Below are 26,309 nucleotides of genomic sequence, written 5' to 3'. Positions count from 1 at the left end.
ACTTTATTGAGAAAATTTGAGTGGGAGATTTAATAAACCTCATCGGACCTGGAGGATAAAACAAAACCAAAAAGAGGTCCACAAAGGAAACCCAGGTTTCAATAATAGAATCGATCAGCTTGGCTTGATCTGTACAGGACCTGATGTCCTTTAAATAGAAAATACACAGTTTTTCCATGGCTATGAAAAACTTAGAAAAATGGTTTCCTCGGTCACAAAGAAATCCATACATAAATTTAGAAGTGGAGATTTTGCAAATCTAGGAAAAATGAATGCTTTCCTAGTAAAAAACCAAAACGGCCAAAACGAACAAGAATGAATGGAAAACTTGAAAAGACCAAATTACCATTGATGAGAAAAAAAATTCTGCCCCTGACAAAGCACCAGGTCCAGAGGGGTTCACGGAGGAGGCTGAATGGATGTGAGGCTGAATGGATTCACCTGCTATCCCCGTTCTTTGGCGGGGAGGCAATCCTAGGTTTCTCTCTGGCCAGCAGGATTCTGGGGAGGACCCCCCCCAGCGAGCGGCCCCCCCCCGCCACAGCAGGTCGGAACTGTGGGTTTGCCTGCCCAGCTCTCCTCCCGGAGAGTCAACTGTCTGAGGGCAGGGACCACGCCTTGTGTTTCATTGCCTCCCGGCACCTGCCCTGTACTGAATCAATGACTCTGTAAGTGAAAAATCACAGTGCCACTGTCAGCGTCCCGGGACACCCCCCCTCCCCCATCTGTAAAACTCTCCCACACAGAGCGAAGCAAGATGGATGGAGAGAAACCAAAATGCTAATAGTCATTAGATTGAGATTTCCCTCCATTAGCCAAATATTTGCAATGGCGTGAAACTATTTTTAAAGGGGGAAGAGTAATTTACAAATTCAGATGATTCCAGGAACACTCCAGTTGCGTAGATGGGGCGGGAAGGTGGCTGGGGGGATCTGGAGGCGGGCCCCCTTCTGGCACCTTTCTTGGTTCCTCTGGCTTCCTCTCCCTGGCCAAGTTGACCCAGCCCCTGGCACAGACATGGAAGCCTTGACAGGGGCCTGGCCCTGCTCACCTGATGCCTCACGCTGGACCTCCGCCCAAGGGAAGGAGAGGATGCAGGGCGCCACCCACAGGAGCCCAGAGCCTGGGCTGCAGAAGGGTCCTGCAGGCCTTGCTGTACCTCAGCAGCTGCTCTGGAAGTCCCCTCAACACCACAGTCCTTCCTCGGTTTGGCAAGAGAGCCTCCTGAACTTCAGCAAGGACCCCTATGTCCCTTGGACCCTGGCAGCCCCCTTTCCTTCAGTGCCAACCAACATCAACTGTCCCCTGACGCTCTGGTCTGGAACCCTGACCACGTTTTGATCAGCTGATCCCAGTCATGATGATGGGCTTTCCCATGCCGAGGGCCGGGCACTGACTAGTCATTGGGGTTGGCATTCATTGCCAAGTGCCTGGTCCTCCCCACTACTGGACACAGTTCCAGGAAAGGCAGAGAAAACAGATCAAGAGAGAAGCAGGCTGCTGGGGCTCAGGAAGGAAGTGGGGAAGCAAGTGGACCGGTCTCAGGAGGCCCCGGGGGTTCTGAGGAACCAGAGACTGAGAGGTGAATAATAAGGCCCAGGCTCAGGGGAGATCACCCAGGGGACCCCACCGAGCCATGGGGGCTGCCACGCCCCGGGGGGGGGGATTTTTTCCTTTCTGCCTGGGGAGTGGTGGGTGGGGAGGACCACTGGTGGCCGGGAATGTGGGCTGAGGTTGGGAGGGGGCTACCCAAGAATCTGCTGTTTCATGGGTCAGGACACAGGTTGGGCAGTGGGGCTCCAGGGTCAGCCTGGGCTGCAGGTGAGTCACAGGGAAGGAAAGGTCAGGCCAGGTGTGAAGAAACCTGCTGGGCCACTGCAGGACAGCTGACCTCCCTGGGTAGGGGCTGAGGGGAAGAAAGACTGTTGCTGGGAGGAGAGCATACAGACAAGGGGACTCACTGGACCCTCCCCTTGGCCTCAGTTCCCCTGCTCTTACTAACCCCCCCTTTCCAGAGGGCCCCCTGGCTGGTCCCGAAGGGGGATCCAGGTGGGTCTGTCCAAGGCCAGTTCTTTTGTCCCAATCACAGCTGCCTGGGGTGGCTCTTGGAGTCTGTCCCAAGGAGTGGGTGCCAGGCCTGGGGTCCAGAGAGGAGGTGGGTTTCAGCCTGGGTACAGGAAAAGAGCAGGCGGAGGGAAGGAGGGGAGAGAGCACCCCTGTGCTCCATTCGAGGTTGAGGGGTCACTCACAGTTCTCAGGAGAGGACAGGGAACCAGGGCCCTGGGGCTCCTTCTAGTCCAGGCCGGCTACTCAGGTGAGGCGCCTCCTGGGCCGGCTGCATAGGAAGCTGCAGGGGCCCGAGGCTGTACCTCTTTCCTCCCTGTGGCCAATGCCTGGGCAGCAGGGGCGGGCTCCAGGCCAGAAAGCCGGCCTGGGCCTTTCCACCTCCGAGGCCCTGGGGCGGGAATGGTGACCGCACCCTGAAATCCCCGAGTCAGCAGGCCCCCCTCCCCCACCCCGCCGCAGCCCCAGGGGAGGAGTCTCGGAGGCCCCTCCTCACCGGGCTTCCAGGCTCCCGGTGGGGGTGGGGGCAGAGTGCTCCAGCTCACAAACCCCACCTCCCTCTCTCCCTCCTCCGAAGGTGAGCCGCTGCCCTCTCCTGGGACAGCTTATCCTCCTCCCAGGCCCTCAGTAGCAGGAGGGAAGATGAGGGTTTGGAATTCCTGCGTCCTTCCCTGTGGCCCGTGCCCAGGGCTGGGCACATACGGGACACTTAGAAAGGGAATACTTGGGGCGCCTGGGGGCTCAGTCGTTAAGCAGCTGCCTTCGGCTCAGGTCATGATCCCAGGGTCCTGGAATTGAGCCCCGCAGGAAGCCTGCTTCTCCCTCTCCCTCTCCCCCTGCTTGTGTTCCCTCTCTAGCTGTGTCTCTCTCCGTCAAATAAATAAAATCTTAAAAAAGAAAGAAAGAAAGAAAGAAAGGGAATACTTGTTTGCCTCCGGCTTGTACTGCCCCTGCTGAGCGGAACGGCCAAGCCTGCAGGCCACCCGGCTGAGACTGAACCTGCTGACCGGCGTGGGGTTGGGGGTCAGGAGGCATGGAAGTGGCTTGCACTCAGCCACCTCCTGCCTGGGTGACCTTCAGCCAGCCGCTAAACCCCTCTGCACCTCTGCACTCTGGCTTTGGGTGAGAGCCCACAGGACCATTAGCCCCTTTGGGACAGGATCAAGTCATGTGTAACACGCTTTGTGTCCCCAGGGTCCAGCACTCTGACCAGGACACACCCGGTGCTCATTACATGCTATTTGAGTGGAGGGTGAATGACAAGGCTGTAAAATGCCACACAGTGTGGAGGCTCCTCTCTTCTGGAGGGGGCCCTGCCTCTGCCGACGGTCCCACCCCCATACCACCCTCTCCCCTTGGCCATTGGTCCACCCTCCTCGACGACCCTGACCCTCCAACCACACATCCTTGCCCCTTGCCTCAGAGGAAGCGGGTCCCTCCCGCTCAGCCCTGGCGCCCCCTCAGCCTCTCTCCCCGAATCCTGTCTCACCAACCACCTCCTCACCATCCTCAGCCTCCTGCTCTCCTGGCCCCTGACCATTCACTTAGCTTTGGGGAGCCTCCCCTCTCGACCTCCACCTACCTCTGGCCACACAGTGTCTCTCCCTTCCCTGCCAAGCTGCTGGGTTTCTACACGCGGCCTGTGTCCTCACCTTCATCCCTCTGACCTCTGCCTTCTGCCTTCAGTAACCCCTTGACCAGCTCCTGATAAGGTGGCTGCTGACCTTGGGGTCACCATTTCCGATAAATGTCTAATGGCCTTTATCTAACTTCTCCTTTCTTCTGGCCACTTCTCGGTGTCTGGACCAGTACTCTCCTGCTTTTCCTCCTTGTTCCCTGACTATTTCTTCCTGTCCACATGCTCTCCGCACCCCCATCTCCACCACCACGTGCTGAGGGCCATCTCCTGGGCAGTAGGCCCGGCCTCCAGCTGCTGCCTGGACCTGTCACCGCCGAATAAACAGACCACCATCTGCCAGGTGTGCAACTGGGAGACTGGGACTCATCCCGACTTCTCTCCCACCCTCCATCGGACCCCAGATCCCTCGGCATCAGCTTCCCAAATCTCCTGTCCTCACTGCATGCCTGGGAGACCACGCAGGTCCTCTGCCCTTCTCAAAATCCCACCCACGGGGGTCTTTTCCGAACCCCACTCCCTGCTGTGCTGAGAGTCTTCCAGCAGCTGCAGAATGAAGTCCACATCCCTGGCGAGAGCCCATGAGGCCCTGCCTGGCCAGGCACCACCCTGTCCGCACAGCGCCCCCGCAGTGCAGGGTGGGGGCGGGGCTGCAAGGCCCCGAGGGTGCCACATCCCACACCCACACCCATGCCTAGGCGCCACGGCACGCTGGGTGTTGTTCTACCCCAGATGGCCTGTGCCTGGCCTGAGGCATCTGTCCCCTCTTGCCAGGCTCCTGACCCAGATGGCAGCTCTCCAGGGCTGGGGGGGCTGTGCTTCACCAGGTGCTTGGCAGGTGGGAGGCCAGTGCCTGCTTAGTTGATGAGTGAGTGAGTAGCCTCTCCTGCCTCCAAGAAGAAAACAGGTAGGCTCACCTTTCAGGAGATTCCTTCTCCAAATGCGGCCTTGAACAACTAAGAGCAGAACGGGGTTTCCCTCCCAGGAGAGAACCAACCCCCTACCCCTGGAGTGTGTAGGGGATTGGGTGTCGGGGAGACCCACAGCTGACACTGGAATAAAGCGGGGTCACAGGGAGTGCGAGATTATACCCATGACACAGGGAGGAGACAGGACCAGAGATCCTAAGCCTCTTGTTGAGGTCCCACTGTGAATTAGGGCCAGAAGCAAGACGAGGCTGAGCCTCTCTACCAATACCCAGGTCTCCGGGGCAGACGCCCCAGTCCCTCCGGGCGCAAGCACCACCCCCGCCATCCCCTGTGTCCCCCACCCGTATCACAAAGCTGTAACTGCTCCGAAAGAAGGAGGGACAAGCGGGACCGAGAATCTGGAGAGACCCTGGAATGTGCCTCCGAGAGCCTGCCTGGGAAACGGACGGACGCCGGGGTGAGGAGCGCTGGCATCCAGTCATCTGTCCCAGAGAAGCTGGCCAACTGGCCTTCAGGGACGCCGGGCCCAAGATCCCCCCACTGCCCCGCCCCCGTTCCCTCTGGGCGGAGTCCGGGTCCCAGTCCTCACCCGCGGGATGCTGTTCCCCGCTGTGGCCACAAGGGGGCGGGCTGCTCCTTGCAGAAACCAAAACGAAGGCGGCGCCGACGAGGATACCAAATGGGACCCCAGCCAGCCTTGGTGGAGCGCCTACTACGTGCCAAGAGCTTCCATGCCTCACCTCGTTGAAGGCTCACAACGCTACTCCTTTATACAGGAGGACACTGGGGCTGGGGGAATTAAGTGACGCCTCAGCAGCTGGCAGGTGACCCAGCAGGGCCAAATTCGAGTCTCTCCAGCTTCAAATCCTGAGCTCTTTGCACTGTAACCAGACCGGGTGATGGGAAGACCCAGGAGGTCACAGACTGGGACGGTGTCTCCTTCCGCTGGGCATCCCAGACTCAGTCCTGGCATGTGCCAGGCATCAATGTTTACATCAAGTACAAAGAAAGAAATCAGAGACTCACAAGGTTTGGGGGCTCATCTCTCCACCCTTTCCACCCCTCTTTGGGCCAAAGGACAAATTGAGACCCCCGAGAGAGGAAGTGAATTGCCCCTAATTACCCATCTGGTGGCAGATGTCAAAAAGGGGTCTGTGCATCCTCCCTCCACGGCTCCCCCCGCCCCAAGTTCCTAAAATTCAAGATGTCAGGGCCATGCGAAGCATTCTGAGGACGTACAAGTGTTTTTTAAAACGTGCTCTATTTTCAATTTCCCAAATTAACACAACTGGATTCTGAAACGAAAAAAACATCCTCACTGTAACTGGACCTCTTCCTGAAACAAACAATTTTTTTTTTTTTTTTATAAAGGGGGAACTGAAATGTTGGGAGAAGCCAAAAAGGGAAGCAGACCCTTGACTTTCACATCCATTATCTCATTTGACCCCCAAGCTTCTACGAGAAGGGCTTTCGGAATGGTGCGGCAGGTAGGTAATGGGGCGCACACACCTGTCCCCAAGGCTTGGGGCAGCGCACCGTAATCAAGTTCATCTGCATTTCTGCAGGAGAACTAAATGTCATAAATGAAGACCACCAACGGCTTCACACGGGCTCAAGTCAAATTTTGCCACCAACTGAGTTAGGGAAAACATTCGGGCTCCAGGGAGCTTCGGCATTCCGGAATTGCAGAAAAGCGATTGGAGCCTGCGCCCCTCTGGTTTCGCGGGTGAGGAAAGTGAGGCGCGGCGTGAGGGGGCTCGTCCACAGCCGGCGGACACTGCTGCTCGGCGTCGAGCCAGACGCTAAGCCGAGGGGCGGCGGTCTCCTCGCGCCCCGCGCCCCGCCCGCCTCCCCGCTCCCCGGCTCCCCGTACCTGCTGCGGGCGCTCCTCCCGCGGCGGGCCGCGCACGTCCTGGATGGCCTCGTAGACGTTCTCGGAGTCGCTGCGCGCCAGGGGTCGCGGGCACACCCAGGAGCCCGCCACGCTGCAGGCCTTGAGGCTGCCCGCGTTCCCGAGGAGGCCGGCAGGGGGCGCGACGGCGGCGCGCGCCAGGTCGTCCAGGGACTGCGCGGGCCGCACGGGCGCCGCGGGCCGCGTGTACAGGCAGGCGGGCAGGCCGGGTGCCAGGCTGCTGGGCTGGGTCGCCGCGCCGCGCCGCGCGGGGCCGCACAGGGAGCTCACGCGGCCGCGGGGCTTGGCGGGCGTGCCGTCGGGGCCCGCGGGCGGCAGCGCGCTCACGAAGCGGTAGTCGTAGGCCAGCGGCTCGGGGGCTGCGGGGCCCGGGCAGAGCGTGGGCGGCGGCGAGGCGGCGGCGGGGTCCCCGAGCGCCGGCAGCTCGCGCACGTACTGCGCGGGCAGGTAGAAGGGGCGGCCGCCGGGCTCGCGCCGGACGTGCCACCAGTGCTCCGTGCTGCGGCGCAGCAGCCGGTAGCGCTCGTTGGGCTGGATGGCGACGCGGCGCCCGTCCTTGCCCGTGTACTCGAAGGGATGCTCCACCAGCACGTACACGTCCCCCTCGATGTCCGCCGCCATCGCGGCCGTGGCGTTGCCCTGTGGGCGACAAGGAGGAGGGGCGCGGAGGTCAGGGCCACCGAGCCGGGAGGGGCGCCGCACGAGGGGGACAAAAGACTTGATTGAGTTCGAGTCCCGGGGCTGCATTCCTCGTGTGCGTTAGGGCCTCAGTTTTCCTATCTCAAAAACGGGGGACTTGGATAAAATAATCTCTAAGGTTCCCAATCTTACCCTCGCTAATGGAATTATGACAACACTTTAATTCTGCGGCATTGGTTATGATTTGAGCCTCGATTCAATCCCTTGGTGGGGACTGTGGGTAATACTAGTCCAACTTTACAGCCAAGGAAGCCTTGCCTCAAAGAGATGCGAGAGATTAAGTCGACACCACATTTGCCTAAAAAGTTGACTGGGCCTCAGTTTCCCGGTCTGTGACGTGGGAAAAACAGCCCATTCCCTCCGCCCCCTGCCCCGCCCCGCCCCGACGCCACCAGCCCTCAGGAAATCCGGGCCCCCAGGGCCTCTTCCCTTCTCCAGGCTTCTGCGCCCCGGGCCCGCCGGGGCAGAGTTGAGGCGCGGGGCTCTAGGTGCCTCCCCGGCGCCGCTCTACCCCGGGAGTGTCCCTGCTTCCCTAGTCCAAGGGCCTTGGCATAAGGGACGGGGACTGCCAAGGCCGGGGAACCGGTTCTCTCGGTTTCTCTTTCCTTCCCCGGCGGCTTTGCCTCGCACGTGAACCCGGAGCCTGGCCCGCCCAGACCGGCCCGCGCCGCCCCCGGTTCTCCCGCTCCCACCTCCACCTCCCGAGTGAGGCTCTGCCCTCGCGGCCTGCCCACCTGCCCTGTGATCTCCGCGTCGCCAACCCCCCCGCCCCGGGAGCGGCCCCTAGAGAATGCACTTTGTGAGTGACTACCCATGCGGTGTCCTCCCCCACGCTCTCCGGGAGTAATCGTCCCGACCCACCCCTCGGCATGCCAGCTTAGCCTGGCTCTTGGTGTGGCGGGGTTGGGGGTCGGAGGCTAACTCTAAGTCCGTCTGTGTCTCCCCACCAAAGAGATGAATCGGAGGCTCCTTCCCTAAGGGGCTGGTCCCTCCAAGCCTTTGCACCGACCCCATCTCCTGCCCAGTAAAGGTGTCCCGGGAGCAGCAGCTGGGGGTTCGGTTGCTTGCTGAGGCTGAGGAACCCAAGGAAGAGGGTCTGGCCGGGGGCTCACAGCGCTCCTTCACTACTTTCTTAAGCTTTCCTCGACGGGGAAAGGGGTGCACACTGGGCCCTGGAGGTGTAGTCAGTGAGCTGCCCGGAGCTAAGCCGACGAACCCCCTTCTCATCCGTCACCTTCGCCCGCACCCCCGCCGCTCACTCACGTTGGCAGGGCAGGTCTCTGCGGGCCCATGGGCTGGACGGGCGGAGCCAGCGGATGGATGCAGGTTAGGCCCCGGCCATCTCCTTGGGCAGGGCTTGCAAGGGCTAGGCCCGGGAGACCTCGGGGCGCAGGAGCTGGCAAGGGGAGCAAAGAGGGAGAGGGATGCTCAGGAGGGCTGCCCCCACTCCCCATCGCGGCTGTATCCGGGAGGGGCGAGGAGGAGCTTGAACGAGTGTGTCTGGGCCGGTGGGGACGTTGGGTGGCAGTGGGGCCCAGGGCAAGAGGGGGCGGGAGCTGGAAGGGCTGCGACCGAAGGGGTGCTGCCGGGCGGCGAGCAGAGCCCAAGGTGGGTAGGGTCCCACCCCTGCGGTCCCTCACCACCGCCCCCGTCTCCCCCGCCGCGGGATTTGTTGTCCTCGAGCCTCTGCGTCCCGCGGGCGCGCTGCCCTGGGACTGCTCGACCCCGTTTCGTTGTGTCGTCCGGGCGTTCCCATACCAAGCGAAGCCATTTGCACCCCGAATCACCGACTACCGGCCCTTTCCAGCCCGAGTGCAGGCACTACTCGCTTCGGACCCACCTCCGCCGGCCCCAGGCCCTTTCCGGGCGCAGCTTGGCGGGGCCTGGAAAAACTCGGAGCGGAGTTCCCACAGCAGGGATGCCCACTCGAGCGCAGGGTCTCGGGCTGGGTGGGGAGGGGACCCGAGACTCGGCTCCTTCCCCATCTCGGGGGGAGCGACGAGGAGCGGAGGGATAAGGGGAGCGGGGAGGATCCCAGGAACTCGGGGGCTGACTCGTCGCCAGGAGGTGCTTTGGGTCCACTGCCCCGGGCGACGCGAGCCACAGCGGCGTGAACGCCTGGGTCGGAGCCGGGGGCCTGGACATGGGCCCCTCCTGTCCCCGGAGGGAGGGCAGCCCTTCGCATCTCCGCTGCTCGCGGGGGATCCGACCCGCGCGGCCCTGCTCCCGGGTCCGCGCAGCTCCCGCCCCAGCACCGGGTGAAGGGGAGCAGGCGCGCGGCGCTCCCGGGTGAGAGGACCCGCCACCTGCGGCACGGTACCCCCCGTCCCGCCCTCGGCTCAGCACCCCCCGCCCGGCCCAGCCTCGGCACCTCGGGGTGTCCGCTCACTGGCTTCGCCTCCGCTTGTCCCGGCAGGCGCGCGTGGTTTCGGCGTCCGGTGCTCCCTCCTCCACCGCCCAGCTCCCGCGCAGCCCGGTTTCCTGTTCAACAATACAGCGAGGGAGGCACCAGCGGAGAGCGCCCGGCAGAACTTCCTCCCGGGCTGAGGCAGGGCTGCGGCTGCTAGAGACAATCCCCGGTGTCCTGGCTTCCTGTCCCCTCTGGGCCGGGCCAGCGCCCTGGGAGCACAGACGCCGCCCTCCCCCTGCACCTCCTGGGATCCTGGGCCACACCTGGCTGTCTTCTGGGAGATGGAAGCAGCAGGGCCTGGATGATGGCATGGCGGGAAGGGGGGGGGGTCTCCTCCACTACTTCTGGCCAGATTTCCCTCCCACTGTTTGATTCCATCCCTCTGTCCCCCAGATCCTCCTCTGGAAGAGGGCCACCCTCCAGGCTGTCCATAGGGTAAGCCCAGAGCAGCCTGCTGGAACTGGATTCTTAGCACTTCAGTTTTCTCTGCTGTAAACTGGGGACAGTGACGCCTACTTCACAGGATAGTTGGCAAGAATGAATGAGAATGAGCTGCACTAAGCACGGTTAGTATTATCACATTATTGTAAGAACACACATTCGTTATTAAATTTTTATTGTAAGATGAGCTGTCCTCCTCTTTGGTCTTGGGTTGAGGTCTCCAAGCCCCCCATTCTCTTTTAGGCAGGAGGGGGAAAGAGAGAAAGGAATGTAGTCAGAGGCATCTTGCTGAGGATGGAGGCACTGAGAAGAAAGGCAGGGAGGCACCCAGGTCTCGTGGCCCTGAACTCCCTGTCCCCAGCCCTCAAACCCAGTTCCTTTGGTCTTCTCAGAGCCCACCCCCTACTGACCCTGGAGGGACTTGAGGCCCTTGAGGGACGCTGGGGCTCAGGCGACGCTCCCCCATGGGCTGAATGGTGTCTTCAAGGACAAGGAACTGCAAAGCTGAATGTTTCAATCCCATTTTCCTGCGGCCCACTTTCCCTGGAACTAGTCTGTTTCCTTCTGTCCTTACCACGGGCATTGGTGGGCTCCTCCTGGAACTTCAGGGGAAGGTAGCAGCCAAGTAAATGCCACGTGGAGCCCTGAAACCATGAGCCCTGATTACGGCCCCGAGCCCCCTCTCTTGCTTTGGAAAACCCAGCGGAAAAACAGTCCCGACATCTCTCATGTTCCGGTGTTAGCCGGTGTTAGGGGTCTGTGCTTCGACAGGCACAGGGAAGAAGCCACTGTGGTGGGATGTCAGGCATCAGCTTCACTTGTTACATATGAGTGTATGTGAGGAAACCTCCACCAAGGCCCTGAAATGCTATCCCTCCAAACCCCCTTCGTCTGGCTCCTAGTGGGGTGAGGACAGACCGAACACTGTCATGTCTCCTCCCCTGCATGCCCAGGCCTGGCGCAAACCGCCCCCCCCCCCCCACCGGACAGGATGGCTGGTGGCCTCCCCCAACCAGCGGCAGCATCAGGATTCAGAAGCGAGACCAGAGGTGAGAAAAATCAGGTCTTTACTGCAAAATCATTCAAAAATCACACAGCAGCAGTTCCTTCCACACATCGCAAAGCGCTACTCAGGGTCAGCGCCCCTCACTAGAAACAGTTTATTGCATAAAATGGCATTTTAAAAATAGTGTGGGCACCACTGAGTTTCACATCAGCTTTCCATTGAAGGTGAGAGGGTAAAAGTCAACTCATCCGGAAGCATTAGCAGCTTTCTGGTACTGGGCAGAGGGTCGGTTCTAATGCTACGACTAATGCCTGGGAGGTGGCCGTGGGCAGGACAGGCCCTACCCAGCCTATGCCAGGCCTCCGGGGCTGGCCGCAGGGGCAGCACTGCCCATCCCAGGCCAGCCCCTGCCCGCGTGGGGATTGGGGCCCCCGCGGCTGTGCTCGGGCTGGGTTTGTGGGGGAGCATTAACGCTGGCTGTGGGGGTGCGGGACGGGGATAAGGATCCACTTTCCCGTTTAGGAGGCTTTGGTGTGCTGGGCATAGGTATGCACCATCTTCCGTGACGGGGACAGAGAAGCTGTGTGGCAGCCCTCCCCTCCCCCACCCCTGCCCACCACCTCCTCTGTTCTATTGCACAATTTATCCAGCTCCACAGGGCTGGGCAGGTGACTCAGCAGCCGAATCACCCCAAGGGAGAGGTGGGAGTAGATTCATCTCTTGACAGTGACAGGCAATCTCCACCTGAGGCCCCCAATCCAAGCTGAGAGCAGACAGGATGGCCAGAGGACCCAGGGTGGGGGGCTGTGGGTCCAGGAGAGATGGGAGAAGGCAGCAGAGAAATCACCCCCGAACCACAGGGTCTAAATGTCACTTTGAAAACAATTCCAGGCTCCCACTCTACCCCAAGACCCCTTGAAAAGGCAATCACGCTCCAGTGACATTTTCTAGTCTCCAGCAGCGCCCCTCCTGGGCCAGTCCAGCAAAGCTTTGGGAATTCATGGCTTTGTAAACTGAGGCTAAGCATCCTTCCACAAGGTGGCTGCTCCCGCGTGTCCCCGTACATCTCCACAGCAGGCCTGGCCCTCTTTGTGGAAGGCCGGGGGTCGCCACTCCACGGTGTGGGGCCTGGCAGTCACGATGCCCAAGGCTGGCCCCTGGCCCCGGCTCACTGCCTTCTCTGGGCTCAGGCAGGCAGTGGGGAAGGGGGGGTGTCCCCCTGAGAGCGTGTCTCCAGCAGCCCCTGGCCCATCCGGCTGCATGGCTGCCGTAGGTGTGGAGGGCAAGGGGCTGAGGGGTAGGGAAGAGGACAGCCCTGGCCTGGACCAAGGAAGGCGCAAAGTGCTGACAGTGCTGGTTCCGAGTTACTCCCTTCTCCCGCGGGGACCGAGATCCCAGGCTGTAGGGGAGCCAGGGGGCTCTGACCCGGAGAGAGGTGAGGAGGACAGGGCAGGGCAGAGAGAGGAGAGGGAGAGGAAGAGGGAGGTCATCAGGACCGGTCCCACCAGCCCCTGGGGCAGTTTGACACATCGTACTTGAGCTGTGGGCAGCAAGGGCCCGGCGCAGGTGACGGAAAGGCACCCGGTCCAGCCGACAGGCTCTGGCCCAGCGGTGGCCTGCCCACCCGCCACCCGCTGGCCTGCAGGCCAAATGTTCCCACACGTTCGCTCCGCGTGAGAGTGCCTGGATTTCTTGGGTGAATTGTGTAGGGTCAAGAATAAAAAAATATTTTCTGTTGAAATACGAAGGGAAAAAAAACCTGCCTTAAAAAACTAGACCTTTTAATCAGGAATGTGGAATTGAGAATGCGCTCAAGTTTTGTGTCCACAGTGTTCTAACAGCCCTGATGGAGCGGCCGCGTCTGTGAGGCGAGCTGGGCCTGATTAGTGCAAAGCTGCCCTGCCTGCTTCCCCTGGGCCGAGGCGGCATCGGATGGTGTCCCCACCTCTTGGAGCAGACGGGGTGGTGGGGGAGAGGGACTGGGGGACATCATTGAGGGCCTCATCTGGTGGGCTCACGCGCTGGTCCCATCTGAGTCTTCCTGACACCTCGAGAGGATCCAGGCTGAAGCCGAACCCAGCTGGGACGGCCGAGCTGAGCGGGCTGCCGCCGCCCGACAGCTTGGGTGGGGACGGCGCGCTGGCTTAGCTGAGCGTGCTCTGCTCCTGGTGCCTGCGCCGGCGGGCGCAGCGGGGGCAGCCCTTCTTCACCACGGCCTGGCAGCTCTGGTGGAAGACTGTCTTGCACTCGCCACATCTGGAGGAGGGCAGCCAGCGTCTGACCAGAGCCCTGGGGGGTGGGGGGGCCCGAGGTCCGCCCCCGCCCGCCCCCACCCCAGCGCGCCCTGCCTCCCCACCGCCAGATGCCACAGGCGCTGATGCTCGCTTCTAATCCACTTTTCCCACATGCTGCTGGAGACTCATGGGATGATTCCTTGCCTATGTTGAAAACACTCTGCCGTTTAAAAAACGGAGCCCAGGGGCTAAATCTAGGCCATGAGACACCTCCTGAAAACGAATGAATGCTCCTGCCTGGGCTGGAATGGAGGTTTGGGGATGAATTTTTCCACTGAGAGGCTTCTGATAAGGCGTGCTAACCAGCTAAGAAGCATCATCACTGCTGGGGCGAGCCAGGCAAGTGCCAGCCCCTGGGGGCCCACTTCGTGCCTGGCCTGTGCCAACACTCCAGGGCGGCCGCTCCTTCGGTCCCTCCTCAACCCGTCTGTAGATGACAGAACCGAGGCCCCCGCTCAAAGACGTGGCAAGCTACCTCTTCTCTAGGGAGACAGACAGCTCCCTTGGTCTGGGGAAGGGTCCTCGGAGGGCTCTCTTGTCCCCTGAGCAGGCCCAGAGCCGCCGTGACTGCCCAGGGCATCGGCTGCTGTAGACGACCTCGCCAGCCCGCGGCACCAGCACGCACATGGCGTCCTCTGTGCGCCTGCCCCCCCAGAACGCCGGGGCCAGCCGTGGGGAGGGCATCCCGCATACCTGACTGTGGTGTCAAACTCGAAGGGGAAGATGATGTCGTGGTGGTGGCAGATCTGGCAGATGAAGCCGCGCTGGGTGCACAGGTCGCAGTGGTAGACGTGCTGGGAGGCGAATCCGATGAGGGCATTGAGGAACCCAGCGTACACCCCGTCTGCGATCTGTGGAGGGCAGGGGCGGGGGCCGCCAGGCCTTTCAGGCAGCTGCGCTGAGGCCGAGGCCGTCGGGACAGTGCGGCCTGCTGCTGTTCCTGGCACTCTGCCTGAACAAGGTCCTACCCCCGAAGAAGGTTCTCCCCGCTTGGGCAAGAAAAGCTCCCCGGACCAGACCGAAGGATGCAGGTGTCCAGCTCCCGCATGCAGAGGTCACTGGGGATAACTGGCTTGCCAGACGAGACCCAAATCCACAGTGCCCTCCCGCCAGGAAAGGAATGTCCCCAGCTCTCACCCCCAGGGCCTCCCCCCACCCCCGCCCTCTTGCTGGGGATGAGTCCAGCCGCAGGGAAGGGGCTGAGGAGCTCCTGTGCCCCGGACTTGGCTCGCCTGCCTGCTCACCGCAGGGGCTGGTGCTCGGTCACTGCCCAGCAAGCACGGGACAGCGAGACACGCTGAGGGCCTGAAAAGCTGCAGCCCCCCCTCCCGCATCCCCCTCTCTGATTTCTCCAGGAATGAGGCCCCTCTGAGAGAGGTCTGGAGGTCGGGGAGGGCACTCTCACCTGCTGGAGGTCGGCAACACTGTACTTGTGGGGAGACTCCAAGAGGTAATTCCTGTGGTTGAGCCTTCAAACAAAACATAAGAGGCTCCTTATAAGGCTTTCCATGATCCGGGCAAACCTGTGTTTGTTTTCATTCCTTCAGATGCTAACCGGGTATGAACGCCTGGCCGGGGCGGTCCCTAAAGAGCACGGTCAGCCGCCTGGGTTGGGGACCTGGTCTTCCAGGTGACCTGGGGCAAATTACTCACCCTCTTTGCACCTCAAGCTTCCTCACCTGAGAAATGGAGCTGTTTTGAGGATTAAATAATTTATTCAAAGCATTTGGCATAGTGCTCAGCACACAGTAAACAATGAGTGATTATCAGCTACAGTTGACAACACTGTATTGTATACCTGAAATTTGCTGAGGGAGTAGATCTTAAATGCTTTCACCAAAAAGCTGTATGTAAGTAGTGAGGGATGGATGTGTGAATGAGCCAGATGGGAGGGACCCTTTCACAGTGTATATACATGCATCAAATCATCATGATGTCCACTTTAAACACCTCACAATTTTGTCAATTATACGTCAATAAAGCTGAAAAAATTGCAAACAAATTTAAAGGTATAAAAAATAAAATGTCTATAAAAAAAATAACAGCGAGGAGGGGGATGACCAAAGCTAACATTTGTACGGAGAACTGGGCTCAGAGCTTTATCCATTAACTCATTCCACGGTCCCGTGAGCTCAGTACTCTTACGAGCCCCACTTTGAGAAGAAGAGGGAATAGAGGCCCAGAGAGGTTAAATAACTTGCCTGGGGTCACACAGCTAGTGAGTGGCAGAGCTGGAGTTTGAACGCAGGGGTGTGGCTCCGGAGCCCTTACACTTACCCACCCAGTAACACCTGGAGGTGTTAGCTGTTGTCATTCCTGCCACCATTTCATACCAGGGACAGCGCTTGGGGACAGAAATGCATGGGAAGTGGCCTCTGCCCTACTGTCACCCCTGGGCTAGCTGAGGGACAGTCAAGCATCCAGTGTCGGTGCTACGTGAGAGGCATGGAGATGTGGCCCAAGTACGCCAGATCCCGTTTCAGAGGGTGGGGGGCACGGGGGAGACGGGGCCCGAGGGCGGCTCTACTTTACAGCTCAGCAAGGGCAGCGATCCGAGGGGTTCCATCCTGAGGGAAGGAGAGTAAACACCCTGTGACAACACCTGCCTGGCCTTGCTGTGTATGCCTATGTGGGTACTGGGGTTGGGGAAAATGCCTAAGGAGGCCCCGGGGCATCTGGAATGCGCCTCCATCATGGTCTGGGGGAACCCAACCCGGGGTGGAGAGGACCAGCCGCACCAAGCAGCCCGGCAGGCCACACTGTGCGACGAGGGCTGAGGACACTGCCGACCGGCTGCTCGGTTCACCATGCTGGTTTCCCCAGTAAACTTCCAGCTTTCTGGGAACGGGAAGCCGCCATTTATCACCAGGAAAACACGGGGGGCGGGGGGCGCACAGGCAGGAAGGGTGGGGCTGATCTGGATGGAGAGTCATCTCTGTCATCTGCCCTCTGCCCACGGTCATGGAAGCCCTGGGGAGCAGCCAGGCCCAGGACCCTCCCTGTGAGCCACTGTTCCTTGGGCCTGTCAGACGCTCAGTAAGGCCTTGCAGGTGCTTTCTCCACAGGACTCAGTCCAAGCTGGAGGGGACAGAGATGGGCCCCGGGGTGAGATGCCACTTCTCATCCTGCTGTCAGGGGAGAAATCCACACCCCAGGGCTCCAGGACTCCGTTCTCCACCCTGCAATCAGGAGACCCCTCTCTGTCGTCTTTGGCGCGAGGCTGACTGCCAGGGGGGAAGGGGCCCGAGAGATCTGTAGGGCACTCTGGAAGAGAGTGGAAGACAGGGGAGGTTGCCCCTTCACTCCTGCAGCCAGTGATGGGGTGGGAAAGGGTGCTGGCAGGGCTGGCAGATCTGCATTCCAAGCCCAGGCTGCGTGACTCCTTTGAACTCAGGTGCCTCCTCTGGCCACCCCTCCAGGGCGTTCCTAGAATGGCTCCTTCCCAAGGGCCGAGAGGGTGCTCTGGGGCTTCTCTGGCCCCTGGAGACATGTCCTGGCCTGTCCGAGGATCCCCTTTCTCTCAGAGGGCCCAGCCAGAGGGCTGCCACTAGGAAAGGGGAACTCCTCCCTGACTTTACCACTTACACTCAAGGCCTGCCCTTCCTTCCCAACCATTTTGGTCCTCAGCCTCCACTCTGGCCAACTCAGCCCAGGCCTCCTCACTTCCCTGGGCTAATTACTACACCAGCCCCCATGCCCCACTGCTGCCAAACTGGGCTTTTCATTTTCTTACTTGCTTACTTTTTAAAAAAAATATTTTATGTTTAAGTAATCTCTACACCCAATGTGGGACTTGAACTCACAACCCCGAGATCAAGAGTTGCATGCTCTACCGACTGAGCCAGGAGGGCACCCCCTAAACTCGCTTTTTTTAAACCCTGGAGGATGTTGACAGTCCCGTGCTCAAAACCCTTCAAAGGGCTCCCCACTGTTGGCAGGATAAATCCAAACACCTTTAGTGTGGTACCTAGGACCTTCGAGGTCTGGCGCCCGCACCCACGATCCAACTGCACTGGACCCCTCAAGGGTCCTGGTAAGCCAAACTCCCGTCCCCTTCCACATCACCGGTCCCCTTGAGCCAGGAAAGCTGGGCCCTCCCTTCCCCTTTCTTCTCCTGGTTCTTCTGCAAAATCCCAGTTCACTATGTACATGGGTAAGGACAGAGTTCTGGAAGCATGCTTTAACAGTACTGATGGTGGTGGGATTGCAGGAGGGGTGATCGGAACTTCCTGCCTGATTCTTTTACGCTGTTTGAATATTGACTATCTTTGTAAAGAAGAAACACACTTCTTTTTTAAAGAGAAGAGAAGAAGAAAAAACCCTGCAAACCCTTAGCTCAGACGCCGTCTCCTCTGGGAGCTTTCTTGGCCCTCCAGCCCTGATGAGGCTGGGTCAGATGCTTTCCCTCATGGCACGAGTCATGCTGACCCAGGGCCATCTGTCTACCTGTCTGTGTCCTTCCCCAGACTCTGAGCCCCTCATGGGGCCCTCAGCACAACTCTGGAAGGCCGCATGAGCACAGGGATTACTGGCCCATTTTATAGACAAGAAAGCTGAGGCTCAGATAAGTGAACCAACCTCTCTGAGTCACACAGCAAATCTGAGGTCGGGCAGAGGCCGCTCCTGATCTCTTTCACTTGCCCCATGCTAATTCCAAAATGGGACCTCCACTGGCCTAGCCTTGCTCTCTCGAAGGCTGGTAGGCTGCACAGTAGGTATGCAGTGCTGCTACCCAAGGATGGGAACCGCAGGGTCAGGGAGAATGAGGCAGGGCTGCCCCGCAGGTCAGCCCAGACAGGTCAGTAAGGCCGAAGACCAAACAATCTGAGCAGGGTGGGGCCAGGGAAGCGAGGCCAGCACCCAGGACCCACCCTGCAGGTACCTGGTCTGCTCAGGTGTGCAGAAGATCCCCTTGACTGGAGGGTGATGACAGTGAGATCTCACCACCCTGGTCGGGGGGGCCGGAAGGCAGACTCTCTGGAGCCCTGTGTCCTAGAATCTCAGAAAGGAGGGCAATGAGGGAAGACCCAGGCACCCAGCTGATGATCACGACAGGCAGGGCCTCCCCGGGAAGCAGCCTGAGAGGGTCCCTCATGGTGGCCACCAGAGGGCTTTCTGTCTTTTCAGGCCCTGTGCAGACCAGGGCCCAGCTGGCCACTCTGGGAGCCTGAGGAGCCAGCTTCTCCCCTATGCCTCAGAGAGAGCTTCCTGCAGCAGCCCCCTCCCTGAGAGTCCTAGGGGGCCTGTACTAGGCACTGCCTGGGCCCCACACAGCCATGCAGGAACGACCCCCGGAGAACACGAGCCAGAAGCCTAGAGCTACAGCCCATCAGAGGGCTGGTCTCTGTGCCAGGCCTGTGTGGAGAAGTGGCCGGGGGCAGGGGCGAAAGTGGAGGGGCTGCTGAGCTGCCCCAAGTCCCCAGACACCCAGCCACAAAGCCCCACTGGACAGTAGGCACCAGCTCCCCCACCTGGGGTCTGCCCTCCTGAGGGCCTGAGGAGAGCCCAACCCCGAGACCGTGGCCTGGGCGAGGAGGCATTTACGACGGGCCCAGAAGGACCCTAAGTCCATGCTGCAGCACATCGCCTCCCAACCCTGAGCAGGCCCCCAGGCTCTGGGGGCCGAGAAGCTTCTCCAAGGGCATCCTGAGGGTCCCACCCTAATCTTGCCCTCTTCTGAGGATTTTGGGAGGGATGCTGTGCTGGACAGCAGCAAAGCAGCCATGCAGGGAGGACTGGGTAGGGAGGGGCCAGGGCAACACGGCCTTCCCCCACTCCCCCCCACCCGCCCCCGAGTTCTCTCTGTTCTTTCCATGTATGGGGACTTCGTTCATGGCCTGTGCACACTCTTCCTTCTGTCTGGATCACTCTTTCCTGAATCTCTTCTCCTTTCTAAACTCCTACTCATTCTTCGGGTCTCACCTTATATGTCTGTTCCTTCAGGAAGTCTTCCCTGCTCTGCCCTCCTCCAGTCCTCTTAACCGGCCCACTTCTGTGGCCCACAAACCTGGGCACTTAGAATGTTCTCAGTAAATATTTGTTGAATGAATGAATACACGAACAAATAAAAGCCACTCTCAAAGCATGTGGTCATTTCCCAAACCCAGTGGGAAGGTGATTTGTGCCCAGCCCTGGCATTTCTCCCAAGAGGGCATCTTGTGCGGGTGCTGGCTGTATGTGTTGATGTGTGTTGGTGTGCGTCCAGGATGCTCACCTCTTGCTCAGCTCCTTCAGGGCCCCACTTCGGCACAGGCCCAGGTAATCCCCCAGAAGCTTCAGCTGTTCCCGGCATCTCCGGATGAGGTGCATCTGCTCCACGTGCTCGTACAGCGAGGCGTTCACCAGCTGCAGGTTAATGAGGGGCTGCGCCTGGATCTGTGTCAGGAACTTCAGGGCCTGCCGGCAGATCTGGAGCACCACCAGATAGTGGGGTCGGGACAGAGATGACCATTTGGTGAGCGCCTCGGGACAGGCACGGTCTTACCTACTCACTCCCCGGCCACCCCCATCCAAGGGTACCATCTTCATCTTATAGATGAGGGAACTGAGGCTCAGGGGTGAGGTGATCTGGCCTAGGTCCATAGCTCATAAAAGTCAAGATCTGAACCCAGGTAACCTAATGCCCAAACCCACTCCCCCTCCATGGCATCAGCTGCGGCCCCTCTTCCCTGGGCCCACAGACCCTTCCCACTCTTTCCTGTCCTCCCAGCCCCCATTTTCCTGCCTAACGGAAACAGGCATTGGCCTGGGGCCGACTCAGGAACCAGGTGACTGTCTGAGTCAGGCTCCAGCCACAGGAAGCCACAGATCAGACACGGCTTAACGAGGTTTCCCGAGCCCCCCAGCTCTTGCCAGCAGCACCAACCAGGGCGCCCCCAAGTCCCTGTGTGGAGGTGAGCGATCAACCCCAGTCTCTCTCACCTCAGAGGGGGCTGCAGGTTCCTCCCTCAGCCCTGACCCTCATGCCAAAGCCTGACCCTCATGCCAAAGCTTACTGAGCACCTACTATGTGCCAGACAGTGGGCTGAGGATCTCAGCCACATCCTTTCCTAATGCTTATGACAAGCCAATGGGGAAGGGCCAACATCCCCATTTTATAGATGAAGAAACTGAGGCTCACAGTTGCTAAAGTGGCTTATTTCATCTACCTGCAGAAAGCGGAGCCCAGGTCTAAATTGAGGTGTGGTCTCTGCACACTTGGCTGCCTCACTAACTAATGAGAAGCCTCCCCCCGCTTCAGTCTCCTCCTCGCTGTGACAAGGATGGAGGAGCTGAGACGTTCTTCACCATCAGCTATGGTGCAGTGGTTAGGAGTCGGGCTTCCAAGTCAGAATTGAATTTGAATCTTGGCTCTACCACTTCCTAGCAGTGTGACCTTGTGACACTTATTTTACCTCTTTGTGACTCAGTTTCCTTGTCTGTAAAATGGGGAAAATAAAAGCAATTCCCTTATGGGATTATTTTGAGTATAGATTAAAAAAAAACAACAAAAAACATAGCATATCCTCAGGAATGGGAGCTGCCTTCAGACTCTGAGTGCCCGTGCAACCCCGCTGTCCCCTGAAGCGTGGGGGATGGAACAGGGCCCTCGGGAGACGGTCACAGTGGGGTCTTGGGAGCCTCTGGCCTCCTGTCTTACAGCTCCACCGCCATCTCTTGCTTCTCCCAACAATGGACAATTCCTTTTCCCATTTCCCAGAGCCCCGAAGTACCAGCCCTCCAGCTGGTGGGCAGCCAAGCAGCAAAGGCCTGGGGACTCTGTTCAGATGGCTCGTCTCTAGCGCCGGCCCAGCCCTTCCCACGACTCGGCTTCAGGCCTTGGGCTAGGCTCAGATGAAATCACACACAGGAATGCGCGCTGAAAACTGCCAAGTGCGTGGACAGGCAGGAGCCTCCTGTTCCCCCGGGACTGTTCCTGGCCTGTGGGCTTGCAGGAGACAGGCAAGGAAGAAACCCCAGTCCCAGGCTGACATCCTGCCCAGTGGCAGCCAGTGGTAACACTGAACAGTAAGGCCCCTAACCCACGAGCCAGCCACTTTCTATTTCGAGTGTTCCTGCCTTTCCCAGGCCAGGGATCTCTGAGAGACCGAGAACTGGATATTTCCTGATCTCAGATATGCCAAGAAAAGTATTGTCATTTTCTAGTCGGGGAAAAGGAAGTGGCACAAGGATTACAGCAATGAATAAGAAGATGGCTTAACAAGTGTCTGGATGTTGTAAATAGTGAGTGTGTTTTATGGCCAAAGAATTATTTGCATTTGTGGTGGTTCTGAGGTTTAATATTCTACATGTAGTTAGTTAAATACTTACCCCTGGGGGCAGGAGTGGGGACAAGGTAACCGACCAAAAAGCCAAAGTGAAGCTAACGTCCTTGGGGTTCCGGTCCCCAGCAAGGTGGAGGCTGGAGTGGCACAGAATCTGAGAGTCACGTTCCCTGGGCTCTGACGACACATCCGTGGCCAGCAGGCCTAGGTCTTGAGAGAAGTAAATAACTTCTTCTTTGTGCTTCTGTGTCTGTCTTAAACAGAAATCTGTGCCTCTGGGGTAAAGCCAAGTTTGTGCTCCTCGAGGCAGGCCCTGACCAAGTGAATTAGGGGCCGAAGGTGTGACAGGCCTCAGGAGAAAGAAGGGGCACTAATGTAGGGCTCTAAGACACGGCAGGTCCTGTCCCTGTTAGTCCTTACACAGTCCTGAGGCACACACTTATTAATCCCTATTTACAGACAAGGAAACTGAAGTCAAATAATTGGCTAATGGTAACATAGCTAGATGAGTGGGTAAGCTCAGGTGGAGAAGAGGAAATGTGAAAGATCTTGGAATACATCTAATTCAAAGGCATTTGGTGAACTTAAAAAAGTACCCAAGACTAAGTGATACTCAGTGGACAAAGCAGGTTATAAAGCAGTATGAGTCCAGTATGATCCCAACTTTACAAATGTATATAAACAGATCCATAGAGAAGGCTGAAGCTCCAGGGAGAAGTACAGCTGGTTGGCCAGCCCACCCATCCACCCACCCATCTACCCACTCACCCACCCATCTACCCACCCACCTACCCATCCATCAACCATCCACCCACCCACCTACCCACCCATCCATCCACCATCCACCCATCTATCCACTCACCCACCCATCTATCCACCCATCTATCCATCCACCTATCTACATCCATCTATGTATCTAATCTAGCCTAATTATCCTTCCTTATCTACCTATCCCTATCTATCTATCTATCTATCTATCTATCATCTATCTACCTACCTACCTATCTGCCTATCTACCTATCTGGTTGCTGGTGCCTTACACAATTTAGTCTGTAGCCACGGAGAGCTGCAGAGAACCATCCTCAGACCTCCAGCTGAGGACCAAGGCAGGCACTGACAGAGCTCTGCCCAGGGACTATAGACCAGCACGATGTTTTTTTCTTGGTCAGCTCCCCCCCATCATGGGGCCTGAACCAGTGACCCGGGCTTCCCTAGAGCCAAACTCCTCCATGCGAAGAAGGGCGACCATTCCTCTGTCACTCAGCAGCCCTGTGTAGCCACCGACAGGCTGGGCTCAAGGCTTACCGGGCGCTTGGTGAGGTCCCAGTTGTGGATGATCCTGGCCGGAATCACCGAGGCATCGTCTTGGTGGCAGATGTCACAGTAATAGAGGCCAGAGAAGGCACAAAGCTTGGGTCTTACAAACGAGAAGCCAATCTGTCGGGAGCAGCCTGGGGAGAAGGACAGCGGGAGAGTGAGCAGTGGTGAGGCCAGAGTCGGCAATCAATGCAGAAGTTACTAAGCAGAAGGACCTGCTCTTTAAGGAAGGGATAGATTAAAAAGGATGGAAAGATAAAACAACCCTCACTCATATGCACACCGCTCAGAAACAACCCCATTCATGAGTGTTTACAACAGAACCCTGGTAACAATTGTTGTTGTCATTTTACAGCTGAAGAAATCGGTGCAGAGAGAGCTGAGGAGACCTGCCCAGTCACAGGATGATGGCGTGGCACAGCGGGGCATTGGACTGGGGTTGGGTTGCTGCTAGAGCCCACATCCTCTTCTACCTAGCCGCCTGTTCAATGTTCCCACTGCTCACTCACCCATGCCAACCTCCTGTAGGTCTACCCCCTCCACTGGGGCCCAGAAATGGAAGCGACCAAGTCTGGGCCTCAGTAAGCAGGGTAGGAGCTGGGGACCTGGGGCCGGCCACAGGGAGCGGGTGGGGAAGCCAGCCGGAGGCAGGGGCATCTGGACATCGCCTGGTGCCAGCTCAGAATCAGAGATGCCCGATACCTCGGGACAGCGGGACAGGGTCCCCCTCTGCGGGAGGTCCGTCCGCAGCGGCGGGCAGTGAGAAGTGGAGTGGGGTATGCCTAGGGCAAAGCAAAGGCCTGACTCAAATCCTGAGCACATGCCTGCCTCCCACGGGGTCAGGGGGAAAAGGTCCCTCTGGCCTTGGGACCAGAAGGACTGGCTCTTCTGCTTCCTAGCTGCCTCATCCTAACCTTCACTGAATTTCTGCAAGGTTCCGTCGCGGTGTCTGTAAAATTCAGCTGTTACTTGCTCTTCTGCGGGGTGATTACGAAGTTTAAACGAGAGGAGATTTTGAAAGTGCCCTGCACACTATGAATACAGCCAAATGTCAGCGGTGGGTATGAGCCTGGCCACAGAGCTGTGCTTGCGGCACGAAGGAAGCCCAAGCTCCCCAGATTCAGTCTCGGCCCACGGGCTGGCAGGTGACGGGTGCTGGGAGAGCTCCCCCGGCCAGCACTCACCCACTGGGGGACCCTCACAGGCCTTGGGGGCTGGCCTCCTCCCTGAGCCCAACACCCACAGGCTGGAGGTGTAAAGCGTGAGTGTTGGCGGTTGGCGGAGGGAGGGGGTGAGCAGGAACCTGAACATGCTTTCTGCAGGAAGAAAACCGCAGACCACTTCCTTCCGGATGCCCGAAGCGGACTTTCCCCTTTAGTCCCACAGGCTCCAGCCGACAGGACGGCCCTCAAGCCCCTTGCAGCCAGGACTCCTGCTGTGACGCTCTGCAGCAGGGCAAAGTTCTCCCAGTTTGCCTGGAGCACCCACGGGGATGGAAATGGGTGTCTGGATCGGGGAGAAGAGCTGACAATGGAATGTGAGCCGTGGAATATCTCACGGCCTTGAAAAGCAAGGGAGTGGAGAGGGCCTATGGGGACCTGGCTGGAACAAGGTTCTAGGACCGTCAAGGTCCTCATCTGGCTCCACCTTGGGATAGGTACTGTGAGGAATAAATGAAATAATCCACAAAAAGCAGCTGGCCCAGTGCCCCCCGCAGAAGAATCAGATTTGATGACAGTAATGATAGAGCAGGGGTACTGACTTGGAATAATATCCATAATACATTCTTAAGTAGAAAAAACCCAAGTTGTAGAACAATATAGATAGCTGTGCTGTCTCAAATAGCGGCCACGAGCCACAGGTCAAGTTAAATTGAAAATTCAGTTCCCTCAGTCACACTAGCTCCATCTGGAGTACTCGGGAGCCACATGCGGCTTGGAGTTACCATACTGGACAGCAGAGATCTAGAACATTTTCATCATCAGAGAAAGTTCTATTGCACAGCCCTGAGCCGTACGAGCCCATTTTTGTAACTGAAAAAGACTGTGTGCACTTGCAAGAGCATGCAGAAATCTTTGGAAGGGTGCCATGCCCCTGCTCCAAAAGGATCCAACAATATGGTAATGTGATAACGGAGGGGGTGGAGAACAGAGCTCCCTGGATGGAACTCCCTGAGCAGAGCGCAGCACCTAGCAGAGCTGCCGCCCACAGGTGCCGACCCTCGGCAGGGGTGCTGGCCTCCGTGGGTGCTGGGGAGAAGCAGGGGCTACATGCTGCCACATCGCAGAGGTGGTGCGGGGGCATGTGCGGAGAGCCAGGCAAGGGCAGAGAGCCTACATCCGGAACCCCACCGGAGGCAGAGGGAGGCGGGCATGCTGGGGGTGGTGGGACAGCGGGTGGGCACCTGCACAGAAGCAGCCCTGGGAGTCCAGGCCTTTCTCCGTGGGGATGGCCACCAGGTACTGCAGTAGGAAGCCGTTCTCCCGCGTGGCGAACTTCAGCACCTCCTGACAGTTTTCGTCCAGACTCCCGCCCAGGGTCACGGCCTCCTCGGCCATCTCCAAGTAGGACGCCAGGACCTTGCGCACCAGATCCCTCCACAGGGCAGCTTCCTCGGCACTCCCAGCCTGCAGCTTCAGGACGGCCTTGGCCGTGATGATTTTGAAGAAGGAGGGGCCCCCGAGGCTTGTGTCTGGCAGGATGTCTCGGATGGTCTCAATTCCATGGCTATCACTTAACATCTTCTCGTTGTTTCTCACTCGGAAGCATTTCAGAGATTCCAAGGAGAGGGAAAAAATATAGGGCATCCAGGTCCCATCCGTGTACAGGTACAGAAGGGATTCTTTAATAGCATCTGGCTCGGGAACTTGGGCAGAGGACCAGCAGAACTGTGTGCCCTGGAGGGTGTCAGGCTCGGGGAGCAGGTCTGGGTGGGAGGGGAGGCCACCCTGAGGGGCATCCGGAGGGTCGTCAGGCTGCTCGGGGTACTGGATGTTCACCCATTCATCCTCCTGTTGTGGCCGGCACTTCTGCAGGGCCTCCCGCACACGGTCCAGCCAGTCCTCGGCTTCATCCTGGGAGGAGGCCCTCAGGGCCAGCTTCCTGCCGGAGAAGACCAGCTCGAAGCGGCCATCACTATGCGCCGGCCCCACAGATTCGCAGCGCAGTAGCGAGCAGGTCTCCACGCAGGTGCGCTCCTCGGTGTTCAGGTAGAGGCGGAACTCCAGAGGGGAGAGCTCGCAGAAGAGTTCCTTCCAAATGCCCATGGCCCCCCGCCGCTCCACGGTGCCCAGCTTCATGAGGCCCCGGAACGGGTTGGACAGTCCTGGGGGCAGAA

General features: G+C 58.8%; 2 protein-coding genes across 4 annotated transcripts in view; both read right to left on the bottom strand.

The window, feature by feature from the left end:
* Positions 1 to 9,817, bottom strand: part of ARHGAP27 (Rho GTPase activating protein 27) — a 29,338-nt gene extending 19,521 nt beyond the window's left edge. Inside the window, exons 1-3 of one of the 3 annotated variants that reach the window (XM_081804808.1) lie at positions 9,612 to 9,817; positions 8,504 to 8,636; positions 6,503 to 7,180 (exon numbers count right to left, since the gene is read on the bottom strand). In XM_081804808.1, the coding sequence (XP_081660934.1) occupies positions 6,503 to 7,162 (660 nt within the window). In that variant the 5' untranslated portion in view covers positions 7,163 to 7,180; positions 8,504 to 8,636; positions 9,612 to 9,817. The remainder of the gene's footprint in view (positions 1 to 6,502; positions 7,181 to 8,503; positions 8,637 to 9,611) is intronic. The other 2 variants (XM_081804806.1, XM_081804807.1) reach the window with 2 other exon arrangements.
* A 1,324-nt stretch (positions 9,818 to 11,141) lies between these two features.
* PLEKHM1 (pleckstrin homology and RUN domain containing M1) overlaps positions 11,142 to 26,309 on the bottom strand; it is a 28,742-nt gene continuing 13,574 nt past the window's right edge. The window contains exons 4-9 of the mRNA XM_081805959.1: positions 25,377 to 26,297; positions 22,961 to 23,106; positions 19,606 to 19,799; positions 14,797 to 14,860; positions 14,085 to 14,242; positions 11,142 to 13,353 (exon numbers count right to left, since the gene is read on the bottom strand). Of these exons, the coding sequence (XP_081662085.1) occupies positions 13,242 to 13,353; positions 14,085 to 14,242; positions 14,797 to 14,860; positions 19,606 to 19,799; positions 22,961 to 23,106; positions 25,377 to 26,297 (1,595 nt within the window). The 3' untranslated portion in view covers positions 11,142 to 13,241. The remainder of the gene's footprint in view (positions 13,354 to 14,084; positions 14,243 to 14,796; positions 14,861 to 19,605; positions 19,800 to 22,960; positions 23,107 to 25,376; positions 26,298 to 26,309) is intronic.

The sequence above is a fragment of the Leptonychotes weddellii genome, chromosome 15 (genome assembly GCF_054177405.1).
Source record: "Leptonychotes weddellii isolate Sample4059 chromosome 15, ASM5417740v2, whole genome shotgun sequence".
NCBI lineage: Eukaryota > Metazoa > Chordata > Mammalia > Carnivora > Phocidae > Leptonychotes > Leptonychotes weddellii.
This window is presented reverse-complemented; position numbering and strand designations above follow the sequence as displayed.